The 23900-nt window shown below is 38.9% G+C and overlaps 1 protein-coding gene across 1 annotated transcript; it reads right to left on the bottom strand.

Moving 5' to 3' along the window:
• Positions 1–819: 819 nt before the first annotated feature.
• rrp12 (ribosomal RNA processing 12 homolog) lies at positions 820–22367 on the bottom strand. Its single transcript, XM_053621259.1, has 34 exons — positions 21911–22367; positions 20426–20652; positions 20230–20313; positions 19954–20030; positions 17879–17984; positions 16812–16928; positions 14929–15067; positions 14665–14792; positions 14444–14542; positions 14244–14335; positions 14043–14154; positions 13547–13647; positions 13138–13252; positions 12819–12961; positions 11594–11715; positions 11365–11429; positions 11070–11232; positions 10315–10469; positions 9719–9786; positions 9279–9372; positions 9028–9186; positions 8840–8920; positions 8643–8748; positions 6040–6147; positions 5793–5941; positions 4942–5033; positions 4663–4821; positions 4281–4447; positions 4004–4114; positions 3551–3597; positions 3387–3462; positions 3162–3229; positions 2270–2352; positions 820–2184 (listed from the first exon to the last, which is right to left on the bottom strand). The coding sequence occupies exons 1-34, from the start codon at positions 22047–22049 to the stop codon at positions 2082–2084; spliced, it is 3855 nt and encodes a 1284-aa protein (XP_053477234.1). The 5' UTR covers positions 22050–22367; the 3' UTR covers positions 820–2081.
• Positions 22368–23900: the final 1533 nt, after the last annotated feature.

Here is a 23900-nt window from a genome sequence, read left to right as displayed (position 1 = left end):
AACCCTGACATTTTGGTACCAGCAAGCCTATTCATTTCTGTTCATAACCTAAAATCATTCCATACGGATGGAGATGGATAGGTATGGAGTGATTTTTCCTCCCCCTTTAAGGTTAATTCTAATAACCAGGCATACTTTTTACATTTAAATATGATTGACTCATGTAATATTGGTTGATGGTTACTTTGCTTGTTAGGACGTTATTTTGTAAAACCTCATATACAGTATAACACCATCACACTATCTGTTTCTTATCCCTCACACCAAGCCGAAACTATGTACATCAAGAACTTTTGCAAGTCAATCACTTGGAAGGAACACATGTTGAGTCATTTAACATGTTTTACAGTCCAGCCCCATCAGCTCAGCAGTGGCCTAAGCAAGACCTCCACTGTATCCAGTGTAGTTTAGGTCATTCTACGAACAGCTATAATAAGGACTTGTTCCTTTTCATGTGATATTAATATCAGAGCTCTGAGTACCGGCCAAGACCAAACTATAATACTGACATCCACCATCACTGCCTTTAATGATTTCCTGTTTTTTAGAGGTCTAAATATTAGGCTGCACACGTGAAATCCCTTTTATTTGTTCATCATCAAGAGGAGGAAGAAAAAAAACAAAAACCCTGCACCAGTCATGTAATGAATTTTAAAAAGTTTACCGATATCACGGTCACACAATTACAAGGATATTGTGTACTAGGATATTTAAGCTTCACCTATGCCAGGAGGTTAAGATCTGGCCATAGACAAGTTTTTTTTTTTTTTTTTTAACAACCAAGAAAACATCTGAAAACATTTAAATCAACACAGCACTAAATCAATTTACTAAATCATCTGTCTCCTGATTTGCACCTGTGGTCAGAACCGAAGACCGCAGCCAATGTGTACAAGTTAAAAAATATAAAGAAGACGGGTTCTGTATAGAGGAAGGGCCCAAGAGCTTTTTCCAATCGGATTAGACATTAGTGGAACTTAGTCTCTCCAAGTTAAGCTTCACCTAAAATTTTAAGCTCCAGATTTGCAAAAAATACTTTAAAATGATCCTTGTGGCATATAATTCTAAAAATGGAAATTTTAAAAACATTTTTGGCATGTGCCATCTGTAAGCAGCATAAGGTGTTGGGACAGAGGTATGACTTGTTTTCTTGTAGGTCTCTTTAAACAGCTCTGGGGGTGGCTGTGGCTCCGGCTCCGGTGGTAGAGCGGGTTGTACACTAATTGTAGGGTTGGCGGTTCGATTCCTGGACCACATGCCAAAGTGTCCTTGGGCAAGACACTGAACCCCAAGTTGCTCCCGATGGAAAATTAACGCCTTGCATGACTCTGCTACTGTGTGTGTGTGTGTGTGTGTGTGTGTGAATAAGAACCAGTGTAAAGCACTTTGGAAAAAAGCGCTATATAAGTGCAGACCACTTAAACTACAGCACGCTTTAAAGGAAACACTGACCTCCACTGGACAAATAAAATAGTGCACTAGTTAAACTACCATGGCAACAATTTTAAGACCTTTTTCTGTAAAACTCTTAAAAGATGACAAGAGAGATAGTTCATCAACATATCTCTCACTATCTAGGTTTAATAGAAATATTAAAATTACAGAAAAATATTTACTTTTTTTCTATTAACCACATTGTAATATTAAAAACTTCTTCCCTAAGATTTGTTAGGCTTTCTTTGTAAACGTAGAAAACGTAGAATATACTTACTTTGTCCTCACACAAGAATATACTAAACATGTACTTTTTTCCTTCCCTCCCAGAACAATGATAAAAGGACACAAAAGCTACTCCTTAGGTCATATTTCTCAGTTTTAGCCATGTTTACTTTAAACAGATTTATCTCACAATACCATCTTGTGTAATCCACCCATTTCCACCTTCAAAACAAACACTTGGAGAAGAACACACAGTTAGAGGAACACAGTTAGTTGTAATCTTAGTAGTGGAACAACTTTCTTATTTGCACTAGTGGAACATCTGCGTAGATTTCCTCACATTTCTAGGCCACAAAGAGTAATGCAGTATCATGAAGCGATCCAATTCACACTGTAACTTCTTTAAGGTAGTCCATCCACATTTAGGCTCTCCTTTTATTTTTCTGCATTCTCTTTCCAGACAGCGCTCCCTTCTTCACTCCTCTGACCATGCCCTTAAACTGGCCCTGCAGTTTGGCCTTTTTCCTGTGAACACAAAGATCACTAGATCAGACTGAGTGCATCACAAGATATTGGTAATACATGTTGAGAGACTCCACAGCTTCATTACCTGCGGTTGAGCTGGGCCTTCTTAAGCGGGATGTAGGCATATGGGTCGTGCTTCCCCGTCTTCTTAATGTCACCTTTTCCTTTCTGCATTGACGACACACTTATTAGCAACTTTGTGCTAGTCACATTATGGTTTTAACTTAAGCTTATGAATAAAACACAACAGGCTGTGCTGCAATAAGAACATAATCAATGATGAAGCAATGTGATTCAGCTCAATGTGAAGCAGGAGCAGAGTCAATAGCACCCCATAGATGATTATTTTCCAATAACAGCACATACTGAAGTGTTTTACTACTTTTATACCAATGCAATTTGTCAATGATTACATATTTTATTTATTAAAGAATGGCACATCATAGAGTTTATCCAGTTACAGTTTCATTTCATGTTGCGGAACAGCCACAAAACTTCCTGTTATCACTTGCACTATAGCAGCAATAATCACCATCACCAGCCCTTTTTTCCATCTCTCTCTCTCATCTTTAAAATGGTTGTTTTTTTAATGCAGCTTGTCATGTTACCGTGAAACCACAAGGCCCTCTGTCCTGAAGACATTCCCTCGACGGAATACTTCAACATTTTTATCTTTGATTGTTACAAAAAACTGACACTGTCGACTCCTTCCATAAATGCTAAATAACCAGCTTCTCACAGAAAACTGAATGATTATCAACAATTATATTTATTTCTTTAGTTTATGTGAAGTGTCTGGCATACAAGTGTCTGCCAAGTTGTTATAGAAAGCATGACATTATAACTAACTATTATAACTAACTGTTGTGCTAATCAACACCTTCTGGCCAATCAGATATGAGAATTCAATATCCCCGAGTCCTCCCGCCCCCAATGAATCAATCTAATGGTTTCTCAATTATTAGATCCAACTTTACCTTAGCTTTGTAATCAGCACCTGACTCCTGTCTTCCTCCCAGTGGTCTGTGAATCCCACTGCCACCAGCTGAGTTCAAATAAAACAAACAAACAAACCAAAACAAAACAAAACAATAAAAACCGCAAGTGGTTACTAAATTATAGAAAGAAAGCTATTTTGAAATACACTTCCACCGTGGATATTCTCTGCTTCAGTAATCTTCTCACGGTTGAATGTATTGTACCTTTATATTTCATTTGTGGTTCAATCTCCATGTCATCATCCAGATCATTTTCAGTTTTCCTCTTCTGTCTCTTTTTCTGCTCAAATGAAAGATTAAAACATTGTTTCATTTTCATTTGCATGGGCATACACAACACCATGTTTAAAAGCTCACCAACTACTCACCGTCTTCAGGCCAACCTCTTTCAGTATGTCATCAACTTCCTTGTCATCTGAAGAAGAAAGAGAACAATTAGAGTCAATATACTGTTAAGCAGCTTTAACAACAGACCGCCATTAAATAGCTTTAGAGAAATCTACATGTAAACGTAGAACCGTGATGAGCAGTACAGTACAGGATCATACAGTGAGAATGCAAGTAAAAACATATAGAAAATATATAAGATGGTAGGTATGGGTATGAGATGAGGTGTTAATCACAGCAGTAGTTTTTGGGAGGGTCACGTTTCTAAAGCAGTGGTTCTCAAACCAGTCCTCAGGGCCTCTGAGACAGTTTACAAATTTGCTTGATCCCAATTCGCACAACTAGACTGAGAAGCACTAACATCGCTTTTGTCACTAACACACATCCGCCAAGCCAAGATTCAGGTCCGACACAGCTCTAACTGCATGTCTTACCTTTAGATCCGTCATCATCATCCTCCTCTTCTTTAATGATCAATCTCCCGTCTGAGGTCACCTTGAAGTCATGCTCAATCTTGCGAGTCTTCTTAAAGTCAGGGTTGGTGGCTACGCAAAAAAAAGAAAAAAAAAGAGGTAAACATTTAAAGGAAATATAACTACACAGCCAAAATCTAATCAAGAATCTAAAATCTGATACATATATATTTTTTAATACTACTGTTTAACTTCTCCTATTGAAAGATTTATTTAAAAAAACAACAACAACTCTTACAGAGAACTCTCTGTGCTGCTTTAGGATCAAGGAAGTTGAGTGGTTCATCAGACACCCCTTCTTTCAACCAGGCCTGCGCCTTTTGTTTAACCTGCTTCTTCTGGCCTTTTTTAGGCTTCTCATCCTCCGAGTCATCAGAGTCAGTTTCTGCCAGGATGTCCTCAATACTGCAGGCACAGATTTAAAAGGATGTTGATTTTAGTGCTTCCTTCTATTTCTTCAATCTCCCCTAGAAACTCTAAAAATGTGTTGGGTGTGAACATTGCCATTATTATAATGTGAGCACACTATCATTATGCACGTTCACACCTGTTAAAAAATAAATAAAGAAAGAAAGAAAGAAAAGAAAAGAAAAGTAATGTGCATTAAAATGCTTGAGCACCTGTCAGTTTTGGCTTTAGGAGTGTCTTCCTCGCTGTCTGAACCTTCCTCCTCAGCCTTTTTCAGCAGTTTGCGTCTCTGCGTCCTGGCCTCCACTTTACGGATGTTCACAAGCAGTCTGTGAAGTTCTGCAGGCAGCATGCTCTTGACCAGCTCGCAGCTGAGCACACAGAGGCAAGCATGGACAGAGCAGTTTGCTTAGATTAAATGTATAATTTACATATACAGCGGAAGTTGTCGTGTAGATATGTAGCTTTGAAAGGATGGTCGCTAAACCTACCCAAACTTGCGGACTAATTTAGTTAAAATGATTTTCAGGTTTGTCCTGCAGTGTCTTCTCATATCGTCTTTCATAGCGCCAATGCCCTCCAACTAAAAGAGGATGAAACGTGGATATACACAATGTTATTTGAGCCACATATCTTGTGGTGCGTCTCAATCAGCTCCCTGGTTCAGTACTCAGGGTACTGATCAGGGAGTCGGCCGTTGTAAGGGCTGTCTCGATCGGAAAATCCTTCCAGTGCACTGGAATGATCGCTCCCTAAATAAATCACACAATGCACCGCAAAAACCAGGGAGCATCCATTCTCACTATGTTACCCTACTGAAAATGACGTCATGGTTTCTGAAGCCTCTCAGCTTGGGGGGAGGGACGAATTCTCAGCCAACTTTGTTTACAAATGAAAATAGCTTGTTATTGCCGTCACTCTCAAATTATGACTTATTAACTTAATTTGACGTTCTATATATGGTTTGTTTAAGTCTAACGACTTTTAAGTGTTTAATTATTTATTTTTTTATCCACTAGCTAGCCTACGATCCTGTCTAATGCATCATGACAGAAATGCATGTGATTAAGCTAACAAATTTATAATATATAAAACTTGAATATTTAACATTTCATTTTAAATTAACATGAGCACATAATCATATCGCCGGAAAATGAGTTATCAGTGTTCCAATGTGTAGTGAGAAAGGGTCCTTACCAGTGCCCAAACTCGTGTACACAATATACTGATTCATGCCCTAGGGAGCTGATTGAAACACCATTAATCACACTCAGTGTGAGTAAAACTAGCATTTGGACAGAAGAAAGTAGAGACAAATGACATAATTGGCTTCTATACTTACAATAAAAGACACTTGACTGGCTAGAACTTTTACATCCACGATGACTCTGATGAAGCCTATACAGGCCTTGACAATCTCCCGTGTCCTGCAGGTGAGCAGCAAGCAGATGTTGTGCAGGAGCTGCTCCAGTGACGATACGTCTATGGAGTCTAAATGAAATTACGGTCAAAACCAGTCCTCTACACACAGTCCTGTTACACAATATATGCTCTTTAGATCCTTACATCCAAATCACTATGTTGGTTACCTTTGTACTGAAACACAAGTCGGGTGAGGGCCAGTACAGTGCAGGTAATCATCGTGACTGATCCAGTGAGCCCAATGTACACATGGCCAAAGTACTCATTCAAGGCATCTGAAACATACAGAGATTTGAGTTGTTTTTAGGACAGCACAATATAAATGGACATGCCCACTGCACATGTAGTCAATCACTGCATCTTTTTGAGCTGCTCACACAACATCGAGTGCTTTTTGCCCAACTTTGTATGTGCTACAAAAGGTTAAATATTCTCTACCTCTCAGTATTGACAGGTAGAGAAGAAATAAGCTCCACCCAACTGTGCCACAATGCAACCTTCTTACCAGACCACAAGAGAACTCTAGATCCGATATTGAAAAATTATTCATGTGTTATTAATAGAGCTGCAACAAATGATCAATAAAATTGATAATAATCGATTATGAAAGTCGTTGTCAACGAATCTCATTATCGATTAGTTGGTCTGCGCACAGCACGGGGTAGATTTACTTATTACGTTACTTCTGTTCGGAAAACACGCTTCGGAGAGTAAATACTAAACTTGTGTCCCAAATGACATACTATACCCTTTCACTATGCACTACCCGGCTTGTGGGGGGGGGGTAGTGACCCTAGTGGTCAGTGGTGTAATTGCAGGGGGCCCGTAGGAAAGTTTTACAAATGTTTAAATAATATTATGTATATATTTTTTTGCTAAATGTAAAAAAAATATTCAAATGAGATGTTTTAAAATTAATCATTTTGGTTATTCGCAAATATCGTTCATTGATGGATTTATTTTACAAATGAAATGAAAATTCGCAAAAACCTATGAGTGGTATAGAAGTTCACGTGTTGCACTGATGGATAAAATAAACAAAGGATAATTCAGAGAGTCAAATTAAATGTCACAACAACAATAAAATGTAATAAAATGTAAAAAAATAAAATCTTGAAATGTTTTGATTCAATTTTAATGTTAAATATTAATAAAATAAAGCAACATGTATAGAAATGACTGTTAAATATATAGCCTATAATTGTTGTGGAGTGAGGGGGTCCTTGTGGATTGTTCGAAATATGCTAGGGGTCCAAAGCTCACAAAAGGTTGAGAACCACTGGTCTAGTGTATGATTTTAGAAAGGTAATATCGTCTCAAATGGAACACATTAGTTTTTTACCAACCTGAAAGTTTGCCCCCATCCGATTAATCGAATAATAATAATAATCGGCCAACTATTATGAAAATAATCGTTAGTTGCAGCCCTAGTTATTAATGATGAGTGAATTGGTCAAGCAGTCGGATCTGAAGTAGCTTTTACATGGAACTCGATGTACATTCCAAACCGCAATAAGAAAGGCCACACACTGTAACTCTGTCAATCCACTGCAAATCAAAAATCCATAAAATCTAAGTATTCATCTACAGAAAAAATGCCAGGTACACAATACAAACACTACAATTAGTCTACGGAAGAAGCCTACAGCATGCGCACCTGTGCACAGTGTCTGCAGGTATTGTCAAGTTAAATGTAATAATTAATTTTCTTTTATTCCAATTCAAATGTAATTAAAGAGCAGGTTGGCAATTACAATACACTAAATTTAAACACCTCAACTCACATTTTCAGGTTTTTAGAAAAGAATGGATAAAATGTTCTAAAAACACCTATTGTGTTTAAAAGCCCTATAAAAGCCCTATTGCTGCACGTTACTATAGCACCTTGTCCTACTAACATCAACTGTAGTACCACCACCACAACAGCAACAACAGGCGGTGGACCTTCTGTAGTTTGAACACAAAAGCATCACGACACAGCCCAGACAGCAAGGAAGGACCACTGTGTCATTGCCCTAGCTGGAAAATACACAATCATTATGAGACAACACGTAAGCATTGATTGGCTATCGCAATGAACAGTAGAATTCTCCACCACTAGGCTAATGGATAAAGGCAATGCAGATAATGAAAACAGAGCGTTCTGAAAGTTTCATTAATAGATCACACGACCGAAACATCTGAAACAGCTTCTCCAGGTACAGGGGATAGGATTTGTGAGATTTCTGCCTGAAAACAAATGCACTGGTGACACATTCAAAAAGTGTAAACAGCTATGAGTTTCATCCACTTGTGAGCGGATCACTTTACACAAATGTTGAGACCAGGTGTGAACAGGGCCTAAGAGGAAGCACGTGTTTGCCTTCAGCCTCCCTGATTGGTGGCAGTCATATGACAGACGAGAACTGGCTAGTGGGTGGAAAATGGCAGGTAACGAAATTAGGGAGAAAATAGTATTTACAAAAAAAACAAACAAAAAAACATTAATAGCAAGGAGACAAGAGCTATTTATAGAGTTCTGATATCAATAAATTTAATAAAAATAAATAAATAATAAAAAAATGAAAAAAAGATGAGATCAGTGCATCCTTAACAATGACCCATCATTTTGATCTGTATAACAAGCATTATTCAATGTTGGATTCTTTTATCTCAGCTATTCTGAGACAAATCTACAACACTTTCAATCAGTCAGTTTGCTGTGGGCAGTTTAGAAATCATTTTGCTGAAACCATGTGGGAAAAAAGCCTTTTAGCTCAAGCAGACTTACCTTTGGTGTTTCCACAGAACCGGATAAAGGCATCGCCGATATCCACCAAGAGGGAGTAGGCATTTCTGCGTGCTCCAACAGACACTTCCTTTGTGCAAATTATAACCTGATACAAGACATTAATGGCAATATGAACATCCTGAAACACACAGAACTAGACTAGATAAATAATAAAACCTGCACCGTGTGTGAGCTACCTCAGGGAGAAGTGCAGTGATGAAGTCCTTGTGTTCTTCATTCAGCTGCTTCACAATGTGACTGAGGCACTTCAGTCTGGGCTGCACAACAGGAAAATAAAAGTCAACTAGCGTAACATGAATGTGTAATATATATATATACCGTCCTGATAAACTTTCAAACAGTGATGTCCCCACAGAGCTCTTACTCTTTTGGCAGGTGAAGATGTACTCTTCAGACTATCCAGAAGGACCACCTTGAGCTGTTCCAGATTGGCAAAGATGAAACGCTTACACGGCTCTCGCTCTCCTCCACACATCTCCTCCAACACCCGGTACGCTTTCTTCTGAATACCAGACTCCTTACTCTGAGCAGGCAGTCACAGACACAAACAAAAATGTTAGCGCCAGCTATAAGTGAAATTTTTATGGTATAAAACTGCATATCTGTGAGTCATACCTCCAAGTGGGGTTTGATTTGTGCATATGTTTGTGCCATAGCCTCCTCGTCCACAAATGCAGACATAGCCACCACTAAATCCATCACAGTATGCCTGGGGAAAAATGGATAATAATCAGATACAACAGCTACAATTCAGTTCTCATTTCTAAAATTCTCATATTTAGCCACTTTATATATGCTTTTGCACTTTTCATAAAAGGCAAATTTATTTAGCAACTAATGGCTTGATACAATGCCTCCATGAGAATAAAAGTTTTCTAACCATCTGCTTTTTTTGGGGAACTCACTATTCATAAGATTAATATTTCATCTCTCACGTAGTTTTCAAGGAATTCTTTGAAAGTACAATAAAAGCTAGACTGGTACTAAAGCAGTATTTGGATGGAGTCCATGTACCACTGTATGAGTGTGTGTGTGAAATGTGCAATTGTATTTACCGTGTAAACTCCGAGCTGTCAGGGCTGCTGAGCCTCTCCAAGGCCTTTCGCAGAAATGAGCCTACCATCTATTTAAAAAAAGAAAAAAAACAAAACAAAACACAATGTTATTAAACCAGCTTGACAATTAGATTCCTCGACATTCATTAGAATATCAAGTACACATAAAAGTTGCTACAGGATGTCCCAAACATCTCCATACATAGGGGAAGTGAACAGTTCAGCAAAATGTCTTCCAAAATTGTTCATACTTACTTTACATTACATTTTATTTTCAGATAGCCTTTAAGAACACCTTTGAAAAAAGAAGAACACATTGAAATCATTCTAATGACTGGATCGGGAAGCTGTCACAAGGCTGCGTTGGACTTTAACAGGAAACATGGAAAGCATATCAAACACGACACCGTTGCCAAACTTATTCACGAATTCAATAAAACTGAAAGTGTTGCGTACTGACCGAGAAGTGGACGTCTACAAATATCCACTGATGTAGACACACCCGACGTGGTGCTGGCTAACATAATCCCCTATGTATGGAGACTTTTGAGACACCCTGTACAATAGGTAACGTATAAAATAAACAAGCGAGTCACCTTGTGATCCGTGACCGTCAGGTAATCTTTGATGGTGGCGAGCACAGCTGGCCTGGACGGGTCCCTTTCTCCAGGGGCGGGCTGCTGTGTGTGCACATTAAACAGAATGGGCAAAAAGTTCTTAGCGAAGCGGCCCACTTCTGCCTTCTCTTCCTCTGCAGGACAACAAAGGACAAACAAAATCATTATTACTCTGTATGGTGTGAGGATATAGAGGAGTACAACTAAACCCAAATATTCAGACTGTCACGTTAATTAACTGGACACTTGTCACTGCCAGAGATGGCAAATAAATATACTGCCAGCTAGAAGTGGTATAAACGGTCAATTAGGACTCATGCACCATCAGTATAATAATACAGTAACATTTTCTTTTGCCAATACAGAACAGTGAAACAACATTAGGGGGTGGGGCTCAGCTTGGACAAGACGGATGTTGCTTATGACCCTCAAAGCTTAAGGAACATCCCTTTAACGCAATGGCATTAGCAGAAATGGTTGAGTTAATCTTTTGCTACATTGTAATAATACTGTATTTGACAGCTTGATGTTTTTAGTGTTATAAAGACATGTAGGTGAGGCTAGAAGGGCTTGGAGTGCATCATATTATAGAGTAATAGGAAATAGACTCCTGCTTTAAAGAAATTCACTATTAATGCAGTTTTCTAGGTAAATCACCTCTGGATAATGGGGTTAGCTGTACACATAAAAGCACTGAATGCTGACCAGCCACACATGGCCACACAGTTGCTGACCTGTCTCACAGCTCTTGCGGATGAGTGTGCGCAGGGCCTGATAGATGCACATGCGGAGATCAGGGCGCTCTGTGATTGCCATACCAAGTGAGCGGGCAATGCCCTTAAACGAGCTGACCACGTCAGTGGGCTTTGTGCAGAACCCGGGAAGCATTGTCCAGATCTGAGATAGAAAAACAAAAACAATATACAGTAAATGTATAAAATGAACATTAAAAAAAATAAATAAATAATCAAGAAATAAATTTAAAATCATCTGTGAATCTTAACCAGGTGCATGGATTGACAATGTTACCTGCAACTGTAATGTCTGATGTACTTTTGCCAACAGCTTCTGTCCTGCCTTCTCCAATTGATCCGCTGAAAAAGAAAATCCATCAGAGTTGGAAAACATTCTATCTGAACTGAAACACTTTATACATGAGCTACAAAGTCAACATATGCATTTAGAGTGCAACACAATGAAAGCAAAGGGTTATTTTTTAATCTTCAGGTCTGTGTACGCACTCGAGGGACACACTAACCTCTTTGTTGTAGCATGGATGACAGGGGAAGGAAGTAAGAGGCGAAGTATGCCAGCTGGGTGTTCTTTACATTGTCTCTGATGACCGGGATAAGCCAGCTGCGTGGGAACTCCAGGTCATCACTGAAAAAATCAATCACCCACAAAAACCAACACAGACTAATCAGAACACCATGCTTCATTACTACACATCCTTAGTGCATGAATCAAGAATAACAGAGGAACAGTATAAAACAGGTATACTGGACTTTTGTTATGTAATAATGGACTGCATATGAGCAGCAGTATCAGGAAAGTCCAGGTTTGGAATAAAAACATCCAGCAATTTATACGTTTTTGACATTTTTTTTTCTTCCTCTTTCAATTAGTCATGTTTTCCCCTAGTTCACTGACCTTCATTATTAATACTACTCAATAATGGTGACCTACAAAAAGCACAATGTATTTATTGTATGTATATATGTCCTATAACTTAATAGCAAGCTCCCCAGCGAGAACGGATTTGCTCCTTCATCTGATGCTCAGTAACCGTGAAGGTCACACTGATGTGCATAATAAAATTATCGTATTCTCATAATGCTTCTTTAATACTAAGTGATTGTGAATCATGCAGTTTGAGACACAGCCCTGAATTCTCTCAGAAAGTGTATGATTTTGCACTTGCAGCCATGTAAGCGATTGCTGCAGTGGAGAATAGTGCACCACAGCCCAGGTTTCAAAATATTCTTCGACAATTTTTCTTCCAAAATCCTTCATCCTGCTGCTTTAACATTTACATAAAAGCAAAACATGAAGAGTGCACCCTAATGCTCAACAGCGTGTCCAATATAGCAACCTATTAATTAAGGATGCAGGTTTAACATTGTGTAACATCCATCCATCCATCTTCAACCACTTACTCCTTTTCAGGGTCACGGGGAACCTGGAGCCTATCCCAGGAGCATCGGGCACAAACATTGTGTAACATTTAAAGAGAAATTGTTGGCGCTTTATCAGCCCGATTTCTACCATAAGGACGATACAAGCCTAGGGGATATACAGGTTGTTGGCATTTGAAGTGATTCGGACGTTTCAGTTTTGCCATGTTGTGACTAGCTCCCTAAGCACTTTTAACAGATTTGTTTAGGCTTGGATATCTAGGAAGCTTTTTATGAACAAACATCCCAGTCCACCCAAAGCTGAACAGTACAACATTAACTCTATAATGTTCCTCCATAGTGACTCACTCAGTCCCAGTGATGAGGAGTGGGATAGCACTAAGGACCACTTGTGGGCCCATGCTCTCCACTGCGCCCCCTACTGCCAAATCCAACTCGCCACAGAACGGAAACTGCGGCGTCGCACGCAAGTCACACAGAGACTGCAGACTCTGCAAAGCAATACCACATAAATACAAATAAAATCAGTGCAAATGGGGATAACGTCTTTATTCTCTTAACAGAAAACCAGCTGAAGAGACAGATCTTATACAAATCTCTAATTAACATACAGATTAACCGTATACCCAAACCCAAAATTTAAAACTGCCAAAGTCAGAGCTCTCACCTTCATCATAACAGGATGAGCATGTTTCCCTGCAGCTCTGTAGAAGCAGCCAAGGATCTGCAGCACAAAAGGCCATGATGCATGGAAGCGATAGGACAAACCTTCCTCCACAACACTGCAACACCACAAAAGAACGTGATGTAAAACTTTGATCCTCTTTAAAAAAAAATAAAATAAATAATAATAATAATCATAATAATAATCATAATCTGGGCTGTATTAAATTTAGACTTGAATTATCAATGTATGGTTCTAGATTACTGGGATAGATAGGGAGTGGAGTTTGGGAGCAGAGGGTTAAGACAGGGAAAGTGTCTCTTTGGACAATCTGTAAAAAACATATGGTGATATATAGGGTGAATATAGTGAAGAAATCTTTAAAATACATTTCCAGCAAATCCAAACTTACCTAAACATTTTACAGACGTAAAGCCCATTACCAGCAGATACGCTGGGTAGAACAGGCCCAATCTCTGCCATATGAGGTGCCACACACTCACTGATCAGGGTCTAGGATGAAAATCACCAGGCTAAACACAGTAGCAGTACAAACAGCCGTATTCAGTAGACAAGCAGATTTTGTGCCTGGACTACTAATTTTAATTCTGTAGTTGTCCAGACGGTATAGCCTGAGAAATAAAAAAAATTAAAAATCCAACTACCAATTGAATGATAAAATTAAAAAAAAAAAAATTTCATTTTGCGTACATTTTTAAATTTAAACAAATGTATTTCACAGTGGTGTGACACATCAATGCTGTAACTACAGTGCACTACTCGCTCCAAATCCTGCTGCTTGTTGCACCACCCACTAATTGAGACGGAATGCAATCTTAGTCAAAAAACAACAACAACAACAAAGACCATACACCACATACAACCATCCTAAACCATTTCTAACCTACCTTCAGAGTCTGTGTGGCAGCTGAGACGACTCGTGTGTGTGGGGAAAGAAGACAGGACATGGAAACGGAAAAGAGACGAGGAAGGTGACCCAGACTCAAAGAGCTCTGTAACCTAAACACAACAGATTTCAGCTTTTCTTCACCCACTGAGCCACACAGTAGATAAATCCAACATCACAATACTTAAGCGAAAAACACTACCTGGATAAATGGACGTGGGCTTTCTCCATGACAGCAAGCCAGGCTAACAGGGGCTGCAAGTCGTTGTCACTAGGGATATAGTCATACAAAGCCTAGCAGAAAGAACAATCCAAGTTAAAACAGTAAGTAGCATTAAATAAATACAATAAAGCCCTGGATGAACATCAACGTGTGTGCGGCTGCACGTGTGTAAGACTTACCGTGATGATCTGGGCATTGAGCTCTGCAGACATGGAGGAGGGGTTTGGTTTTCCACTGAAGAGTTTGTGGAAAGCCTGCATCGCACACGCCGTCACTAGCTTTGAACATAAAGAGAGAAGAAAAAACAAACTTGTGTACAACTCCATATTTCCGTACAGCAAGGTCACTGTGTACAATACCATGCCCTGAAAGCAATTTGAAAATAGTGATGTCTTCTCACCACATGACTCAGGGTCATCAAACGAAGAAGAGTCTCACAGCAAGACTTCACTGAGCTGAGAGGAAACGTCGTAATCAGCTCCTTCAGAAGCCCCAGCACATGCAGCGTGGTCGTATCTTCCTTGCTACCTGTTCAAATACAAATAAAGCAGGAAGGTTAATGTCTGACAGTATGCAAAAAAATACAAATAATCAAAACCTCTAAAACCTGAGCGGTGTTGTCCGCAAGGGACAGCCCAAAGTGAATGTACAGATAACAGCCTACCTCCTGCATGCTCCATCTCTTTAATGCAGTACTTGGATGTGGTAACGGCAGCGGGGTGATGGCTGGGCACATTATCTCCAAACATGCAGTCACTGCCACGCAGTATGGCGCACACACCCTGCTGAGCTGCTTTACGCACCTGTAACACGCAGCAAATCAGAAATAAGGTTAATTACCTGTGACAGATGAGGTGTATACAGTGCAGACTTGCAACATTCGCTAAGGAGCTACCACATTGTGTTAATAAATGCCAAGAGCCACCAATTTGGCTTCACATGATGGAGAAACAACTACAGACCTTTTCCCATAGCCTGGTGGTAAACATGAGATTATCTAGTTCACTGACCACTAACTGTTCCAAACAGTATATAGCAGTGTGTATACAGGGAAGTCTAGAGAGCCGGTCAAAGTGCAACCTTCAAAACATGTCTGAAGCTTGTGGCCAGAAAAGCATGCAAAACATCAGAAGATCTGTGGCCCATGGGCTGATACTACTTCTGATAGGGCTGGGCAATATGGGCAAAATCTTATATCACAATTATGGATAATTTCATATCCTGGAACGATATCCACTCACAGAAGGAACGCCTGTACACTTACACATTCATGCAATTATCTAATCTGCCAATCGTGTGGCAGCATTGCAGTGCATAAAATCATGTAGGTACAGGCCAGCAGCTTCAGGTAATGTTCACATCAACCATCTAAATGGGGAAAAAAATGTGATCTCAGTGATTTTGACCATGGCATGATTGTTGGTGCCAGAGGGTCTGGCTTAAGTACTGTATTTTTAGAACTGCTGATCTTCTTTTCACGCACAGCAGTTTCTAGAGTTTACTCAGAATGGTGCAATAAAGAAAAAATATATACAAAGTGAGTTATGCAGTATTGCAGACGGAAACACCTTGCTGTTGAGAGACGTCAACTGAGAATGGCCGGACTGGTTGGAGCTGACAGAAAGGGTACAGTAACTCAGATAACCACCCTGTACAATTGTGGTGAGCAGAAAAGCATCTCGGAATGCACAACACCTCGAAGCTTGAGGCAGATGGGCTACAAAAGCAGATGACAACATCGGGTTCGACTTTTGTCAGCCAATAACAAAAAGCTGAGGCTGCAGTGGGCATAGCCTCACCAAAACTGGACAGACTGGAAAAACCTGTTCTGGTCTGATTAACATAGAATACTTTTGGGATGTGGTAGAACGGGAGAGTCTCAGCAGGAAAGTGCACCTGACAAATTTGCAGGAATTATGTGATGCAATCATGTCAACATGGACCAGAATCTCAAAGGAATGTTTCCATGCCACAAAGAATTGAAGCTGTTGAGAGCAAAGGGAGGCCCTATCCAGTATTAGTATAGTGTTCCTAATTAAGTGATCTGTGAGTGTATATCACATTATATTATGTTTTCTCTAAAATTGATGAAAAAGCATTCATGACTGGTCTGTAGCATACCTTACAAAATGAGTGTTTTCTGGTCTGTGTCTGATCTGTTACACTCAAACCATTTCCAAATGACAGAAGTACCTCCCTTTATAGTTCCTCATCTTTTATTTGGGCTGATGCTGTTCTGTGTTGTGGGGAGTTTAACTCTGTTTCACACACCTCCATAATTGTTTTTGTCACAGTACACCACTAGTAGCTCCTAGGTTTAACCTTTAGGAAAATATCCATCAACAGACATTTGTCCATCGCCCTACGATATATATATAAGCGTCATATCGCTCAACCCTAACTTGTTATATGTAGCATATACCTACTTTCTGTACCTAGTCATATATAAATTGTTTTGTATGTTTGTTTTTGGGGAGAGGCAAGCATTATTGTAAAAAGCATCATTTAAAAATGTTGTGCAGATGTTTGAGGCATTGAAATGCTGACCTTTGGTTTGGAGTGCACAGTGAAGCTGAGTAGACCATGATACACCTGCAGGGTGGATGGATAACTCCACACAGAGAGATCCTGCTTCCTCAGCAAAGTGGCCAGGCAGGACAAGATCTGCAAGGAGTAATAATTATCTCATTTGAATGATTATAAAGAACATTAAGTCCAAATGTAGGACAAATGAGAACAAGTTCAATGTGGCAATTGTGACATGCACCATTTCCTCTCTTTCACTTTGTATTTATTTTTGTTTCGATCAAAATTGATTACTGAGAAAGACACGCCTTTGGTCATACATCATATTATACACATGTATATTGGGCAGCTGTGGCTCAGGTGGTAGAGTGAGTTGTCCACTAACCCTAAGCGGTTCGGTTCTCGGCCCATATGACTCCATATACAGAAGTGTCCTTGGGCAAGACACTGAACCCCAAGTTGGCAAGCTAGCGCCTTGCATGGCAGCTTTACTACCACTGGTGTGTGTGAATACCAGTGTAAAAAAAATGTGCTTTGTAGAACCACTAAGGTTAAAAAAGCACCATATAAGTGTGTATATAAGACGTGTTATAAGACGTTATGTGTTATAATACGTATATATAAGTGTATATAAGAATGGGTGATTGAGACACAGTGTAAAATGGGTGAATGAGACACGCTTTGTACAACTGCTAAGGTTAAAAAAGCACTAACATTATTATTTATAACATGATTTATAATAATGACTTTTTAATGCAATTTAAGGGCATTAACATGGAACTTATTTAAATCTTTTTCATACTTTTGAATGCCCCACAGATACCCCTAACTCATTATATATATATATATATATATATATATATATATATATATATATATATATATATATATATATATATATATATAAATATAAATTACACACACACACACACACACACACTACTACATTTATATACATACACTATTTAGTAGTAAAAAAAATAATAAGAAAAGAAAAACTGCATATAGTTTTGAAAAAAAAATGTATTCTGTTAAAAATGTAAACCTGGGAAATCTGAATGTAAGTAACATCAGAATATGGAACATACCCATCGAACACAGGAGACAGACTCAGTAGTGGCTTGTTTTGACATGACATCCATGAAGGCCTTTGCTGTGTCTGAGAACTTCTTTATCAACACTGGAGTAGGCACCCTACACAGTCAGTGTACACGTTAAAAAAATAACATTAACTGTTTCTTCAGTCATTTATTCAAACCAGTCTTAATGTTTGGACAGAAAAGACACTCTTTACTGATGACAATTAAACAAGCTAATATAAAGGCACAGTAAAAAACTATGAAGATTACTCAAGATTGATAACTTTACACTGTTCACTGGATCTTCACCAGATAAAATCCATAAAACTTCAAGAGATTCAGAACGATTTGTATCAGTCAATCAGCACTGTGTTGTAGACTTGTGCACTGGACTGTTTCTTAACGGAGTCATATCATGATTATTAATGTTTTCCTTCTGTTTGGGTGTGTAATGTATTTATTTGTACATGTATAATCTCTGCAAAGTCCCAAGGCTCATAGTCTACCCCAAAGGGAATTACTTTATCTAACAGAGAACACGGCTCTAGACCTGCCCAAAACATGTTGTTCGAAATCCCGATTTTACTTCCTCAAACGTCTACGTCACAGTGTGAACTATTAACATATTCACGCTCAAAGGCAGCCACGAAGAAAGAAGGTGAGGCTTCAGTGAATTCAGGAGCCATGTCATGGAGACACTGTGTGTTTCAGTGCGAAAGCAAAACCCCTTTGTTTAGCCTTCCGAAAACGGACGAAAATAGGAACTGGTGGGTATTTTTTGACTTATAACGCTGTTCCTGAGCAGTACAACCCAAACGTTTACTTGTGCACAGCGCATTTTATGGAGGACAGCTTCCTGAACCTGGGCGAGTACAACGCAGGCTACACACAAAGGCTACTCCTGAAAAGCAGGCCCACTTTGCGCTTCTGAATCAGAACCTGTAAGTATGTTAGATTATTTTATGAAGTATCTGCTACTGACTGTTCAAATGTGGGGTTTTGTGTTGTGGCTCCGTTGTAGACCTCTGCTAAATGTTAACTTTAACTTTAAAGTGTTTGTTTGTATGTTGGTGGTCTGACAGAGAAGCGGATTGTAGCTGCTGTTGTGATTCTATCTTGAAACAGTTTATATCAATCAAATCACAAGAAGCCTAGCTTTCCAAAGATATATCGCATGAGTCCCTATGTACACACAGAAGCTGTATACATAGCATAGACGTCGCAACTGAAAGGTAAGAGAGTTACAAAATAAAAACTTACCACTGTGAAACATTCTTCTCAAGTCATGTTTGCTAAGTTGCTTCCTCTTGGTCACCCGCATTTTCTGAATCTGACTCAAATTGATACGGTAAAACTGACGCCATGCTGCTTAGTAGCTTAGAATTGCTTTAGAAGCCTTGGAAGTTGGAGCTAACCCCAGGGGGGTTAAATTTCCAACACACACTTGAGGTTTTTGGCCAATCTCAAGGCAACTGATCAGCTAGCCAATCAGAGCACTCTGGGCTTTTCAGAAGAAGGGGCTTTGGAGAAATCGGCGCATTTCAGGCAGATTGGGAATAGAGGTACTGCAATAATGCACACTATTTGGCAAACAATGCATTTTTTGAACATTAAAGCATGTTAATGTATTTGACCTTATTACACTCAATAAACAAAATAATTTTTAAAGGTTAATGTGTAAAAATCATATGACATGACTCCTTTATTGCGCCTCCCACTAATCTCGAAGGAATTCTGACCACTCACCTGCGCCAATGGAAAGTTTCACAAAACCTGCCGACTTTCACAGTTATTTTTGTTTGCACCTGCCTGCGATGTTCTCTAATGAACTTGGTTGGTGCTATTTCCCAAAATATAAGCAAATGACTACTTGAAACTACAGAAAACCAGCATAAATGTTACTGAAAATAAATAAATGAATTTATTTATTCAGCACTGAACAAGTTCCCAATACACTAACATGTTAATAAACATGAAATATTTTGGGGTCTCGCAGGATCCCAGTTCCTGTACTGTGCTGCCATTCAAACTGAGATTAAGTTCCATTATGCCGTTAATATGGACTGAATGTGAGCATGACACACCTTTTCATTACCAGGTTGAGTAGGTAGGCAACAGCAGCCAGGGATTCAGTGCTCTCAACCGCCTCTAGGGTCATCATCTGATATAAGAAAGGTTTGTGGCCAGTTTAAAAACTTGACAGCACCAACAACTATTTACAAAATCCTATGTTACAAAAGGTATATAAATCAGTGATCGTGTTAGTGGAGCTTTTACAGTATTTCACTGCAATACATTAGTAGAACTCACTCTGATTTACTGAACTATTGGAATATGAATTGTTTGTATTTGAAACCCACCAAAGCAGCAAAGTATTCTGTCTCCGTCTCCTTTCCACCTTGAGAGCGAATCACTTCTGTAACAGCTGCCAGTACAGCACAGATCTGTATAACAAACAGCATGTATTTTAATGCTCTGCACAAACAGATACATTGACCAGGTAATTAATGCAATCATATCACATCCAAAAAAATTATCTTAATTCCTGACACAAACCTCTTTGTGTGCAGCAGAGTTGGACTCCCAGTATCGCTGAACTTTTCTAAAAGTCAGATTTGAGCAATCAGACAGTCCACTCAGAAATGTGCCTGATGTCCTCTCAGTGAGGGCTGTCGTCTCCTCCATGACATCCTCCAAGCCTCCATCCTCTTGCTTTCTTTCCAGAGAACCTGCCTGAAGCTCATTATGCAGTTTCAGAGCATCAACCGTAAGATCACTTTTTTCTGTGAGAAAAAATAACAGTATACAATGCATAAGTACATATTATTTGTCTCTGAAATAGAAACATGGAAGTACATGAATATTTACATGTTCTTTGTCTATAGCAGAGGCTCTCAACCTGTTGCAACGAAAGCCCCCCCCAACCCTTCCCGATCATGTGGCACGCCCCCCCCCCCCATATTGGAGGAGACCAGGTATAAAGATTATCTATTCTATATAAAATCTATCTATCTATCCATCCATCCATCTATCTGTATATATATATATATATATATATATATATATATATATATAAATAACTAATCTATCATCTGTTTTTGATAGTTGTTTTTTTTTTTTTTTTGCTTTTGTACTTTAAGTACCTTTCATAACTTATGATTTAAAAAAAATAACTTTTATAACTTATAAAACTACATAACGGACAGGTATGGAACATGAATTATCAAAAATGTTTCTGAACACTATAACTACTTCGAACAAAAGAACTAGGCTGTAATAACGTGAACTAACTTACATGTAAAACATGTTGCATTACATTAGTCTTGCGTTCTAAGAACATTCGCGTGTGAATGATGTAAATTGGGACGAAGGCACTTAACTCACAGAGCAGGCGCAGAGAGGTGTGAGTGCAGAAGGAAAGCAACACCTCGCGCTTGCAGGACAGTACTGGTGATATTTGGAAAGTCGCTAGGCGCTTTTTTCCCCCTCAAAAAACAGTCGCTAAGTTGGCAACATTGGTCTGCAATGACAGCTAGATAAAAGGCAGCTAAGCTCCGCCTCTCCCCAGCAAAAAGAAAATACAGAGGGAGAAGGGAACGCAGAGTTTTTCCATATATGCATATTCTATTTGAAAAGCAAAAAAATACACCGAGTACACAAATGATGCCCTGTCTGTTTTTTTTCTTGAAAAAATTAGCGCCCCCCTCCCAATCTCTGCGCGCCCCGCCCCTTGGTTGAGAACCACTGGTCTACAGAATACATGCAACTATACACAACTGCAATGTAAAGCGAAAATCAGCCCATCGTGTTTCTAACACATTCAATGTAACAGGGCCTTGCATATTTCAACCAAAATACTATGACTGCTAATTTCAACTACATCAAAGTTGCACCTTGAGTCAACTGTCAAATTCTAAGATTAGTTACGTGTTTAGAAGTGAACATGAAGCAGACTGACTGTGTGATTTTAACTTAAATTACCCACGTGTACACTGGGGCTGCCCTTTTAACTGCGTAAACATAGAGTTACTAATTTTTTACCTTTCGGTCTACTGAAAAATCGGCTTTTGGCAGCTTGTCGATGTTGACTCGTCTGTGGGTTTGAATCGCTGCTGTGTCCTTTCTTCCATCGCTTTAATTTACAGGCCGTTCCGGACCGAAGTTTACCAGATTTCACCATTTTGGAGAGAGAAGTGATCTGTGCTCAACCACGCGTTCTCCCCACTGTGCACGTCGCACTTTAGATGTCGTCATCACTATGCGTAGCTCTAGCACTTCTAACTGAGGGGGGTTGTGTATGAGAAAGTTTAAAATGTTAGAGCAGTGAAAATAACCTCTCCTTATAGTAAATGAACCACAGAGAGAAACAAAACCTTTTTAACATAATTAAAAAGAATGACTGTATTAACACGATTAGCTTTTGACCTCTATTTCAATAGAAAAAAAAATATATTAATAGAAAAAAAAAAAATCTCACATAGGCTATACAGTGCCCTTCACTAATATTGTCGCCCTTGGTAAATTGGAAAAATTGTCTTGATTGTGTAAGCTTTTGATATTTTGTTCATGGATGTCAAAACAATTGCAAACACAAAAATATAGGTGCGCAGCAATCATTGGCACCCATGTGAATTCATATGAGAAAAATATATTTGAAGTATATTCCCATTGATATGTTACATTTTTAGTACACCTGGGTGATTAGGAACAGGAACTTGTCCAACCATGACTTCCTGTTTCACAGGGGTATAAATATGAGGTAACACATAGGACAAATTCCTGTAGTCATTCATAACAATGGGTCAGAGCAAGAAATATAGCTGTGATGTGCAGCAAAAGGTTGTTGAGCTTCACTAAATGGGAAGCTATAAGAAAATAGCACAAGCATTGAAAATGCCTATTTCCACCATCAGGGCAATAATTAAGAACTTCCAGTCAACTGGAAATGTTATGAATCAAACTGGAATTGGACATGTGTCTATATTGCCTCTGTGAAGAGGATGGTTTGAGTGGCCAAAAAATCTCCAAGGATCACAGTTGGAGAATTGCAGAAGTTAGGTGCTTCTTGGGGTCAGAAAGTCTCCAAAACTACAATCTGAAGTCACCTACATCACCACAAGTTGTTTGGAAGAGTTTCAAGAAAAAAAACGTCTCTACTCTCATCCAAAAATAAACTCGAGCATCTTCAGTTTGCCAGACACTACTAGAATTTCAAATGGGATCGGATTCTATGATCAGATGAAACCGAATTAGAGCTTTTTGGCAATAAACACCAGAAGTGGTTTTGGTGCACACAGAGAGGTAGCCATATGGAAAAGTACCTCATGCCCATGGTTAAATATGGTTAAATATAAAACATACATGAAAATCAACACAAAAATGGTTTACTGACCACAAACTCAAGGTCCTGCCATGGCCATCCCAGTCCCCTGACTTGAAATCCATAGAAAACCTGTGGGGTGAACTGAAGAGGAGAGTCCACCAGCATATACCTTGAAATTTGAAGGATCTGGAGAGATTCTATATTGGGGATTGGTCTCAGATCCTTTGCCATGTATTCTCCACCCTCATCAGTCATTATGGGAGAGGACTCAGAGCTGTTATCTTGGCAAAGGGAGGTAGAACAAAGTATTGACTAAAAGGGTGCCAATAATTGTTGCACACCTATATTTAACAAAGATTTTTTTTTTGAGAAACCTGTGTTCTGTTTGCAATTGTTTGATATCCATGAGAGCAGAGTATTTTTGTGAATGTTTTTAACAAAAGATCAAAAGGTTAAACAATAAAGACAAGGTTTCACAGCTTTCTTTGCATATTTACCATGGGTGCCAATGTTAGTGGAGGGCACTGTAATTGAAATATGATTAAATAACCCATATTTAGACTCCATATAATTTTATCCACTAAAATACTTTAAGGTATAAATGTGTTTTAAAATTTCAGTTGTTGCTAATGTTTCAGTAAATTTAGAGCCAGGTTTGCATAGTAATAAAAACAAACAAATAAAAACATTATAACCATTATATCCGAT

Source organism: Ictalurus furcatus, chromosome 3 (assembly GCF_023375685.1).
Source record: "Ictalurus furcatus strain D&B chromosome 3, Billie_1.0, whole genome shotgun sequence".
Lineage (NCBI taxonomy): Eukaryota > Metazoa > Chordata > Actinopteri > Siluriformes > Ictaluridae > Ictalurus > Ictalurus furcatus.
This window is presented reverse-complemented; position numbering and strand designations above follow the sequence as displayed.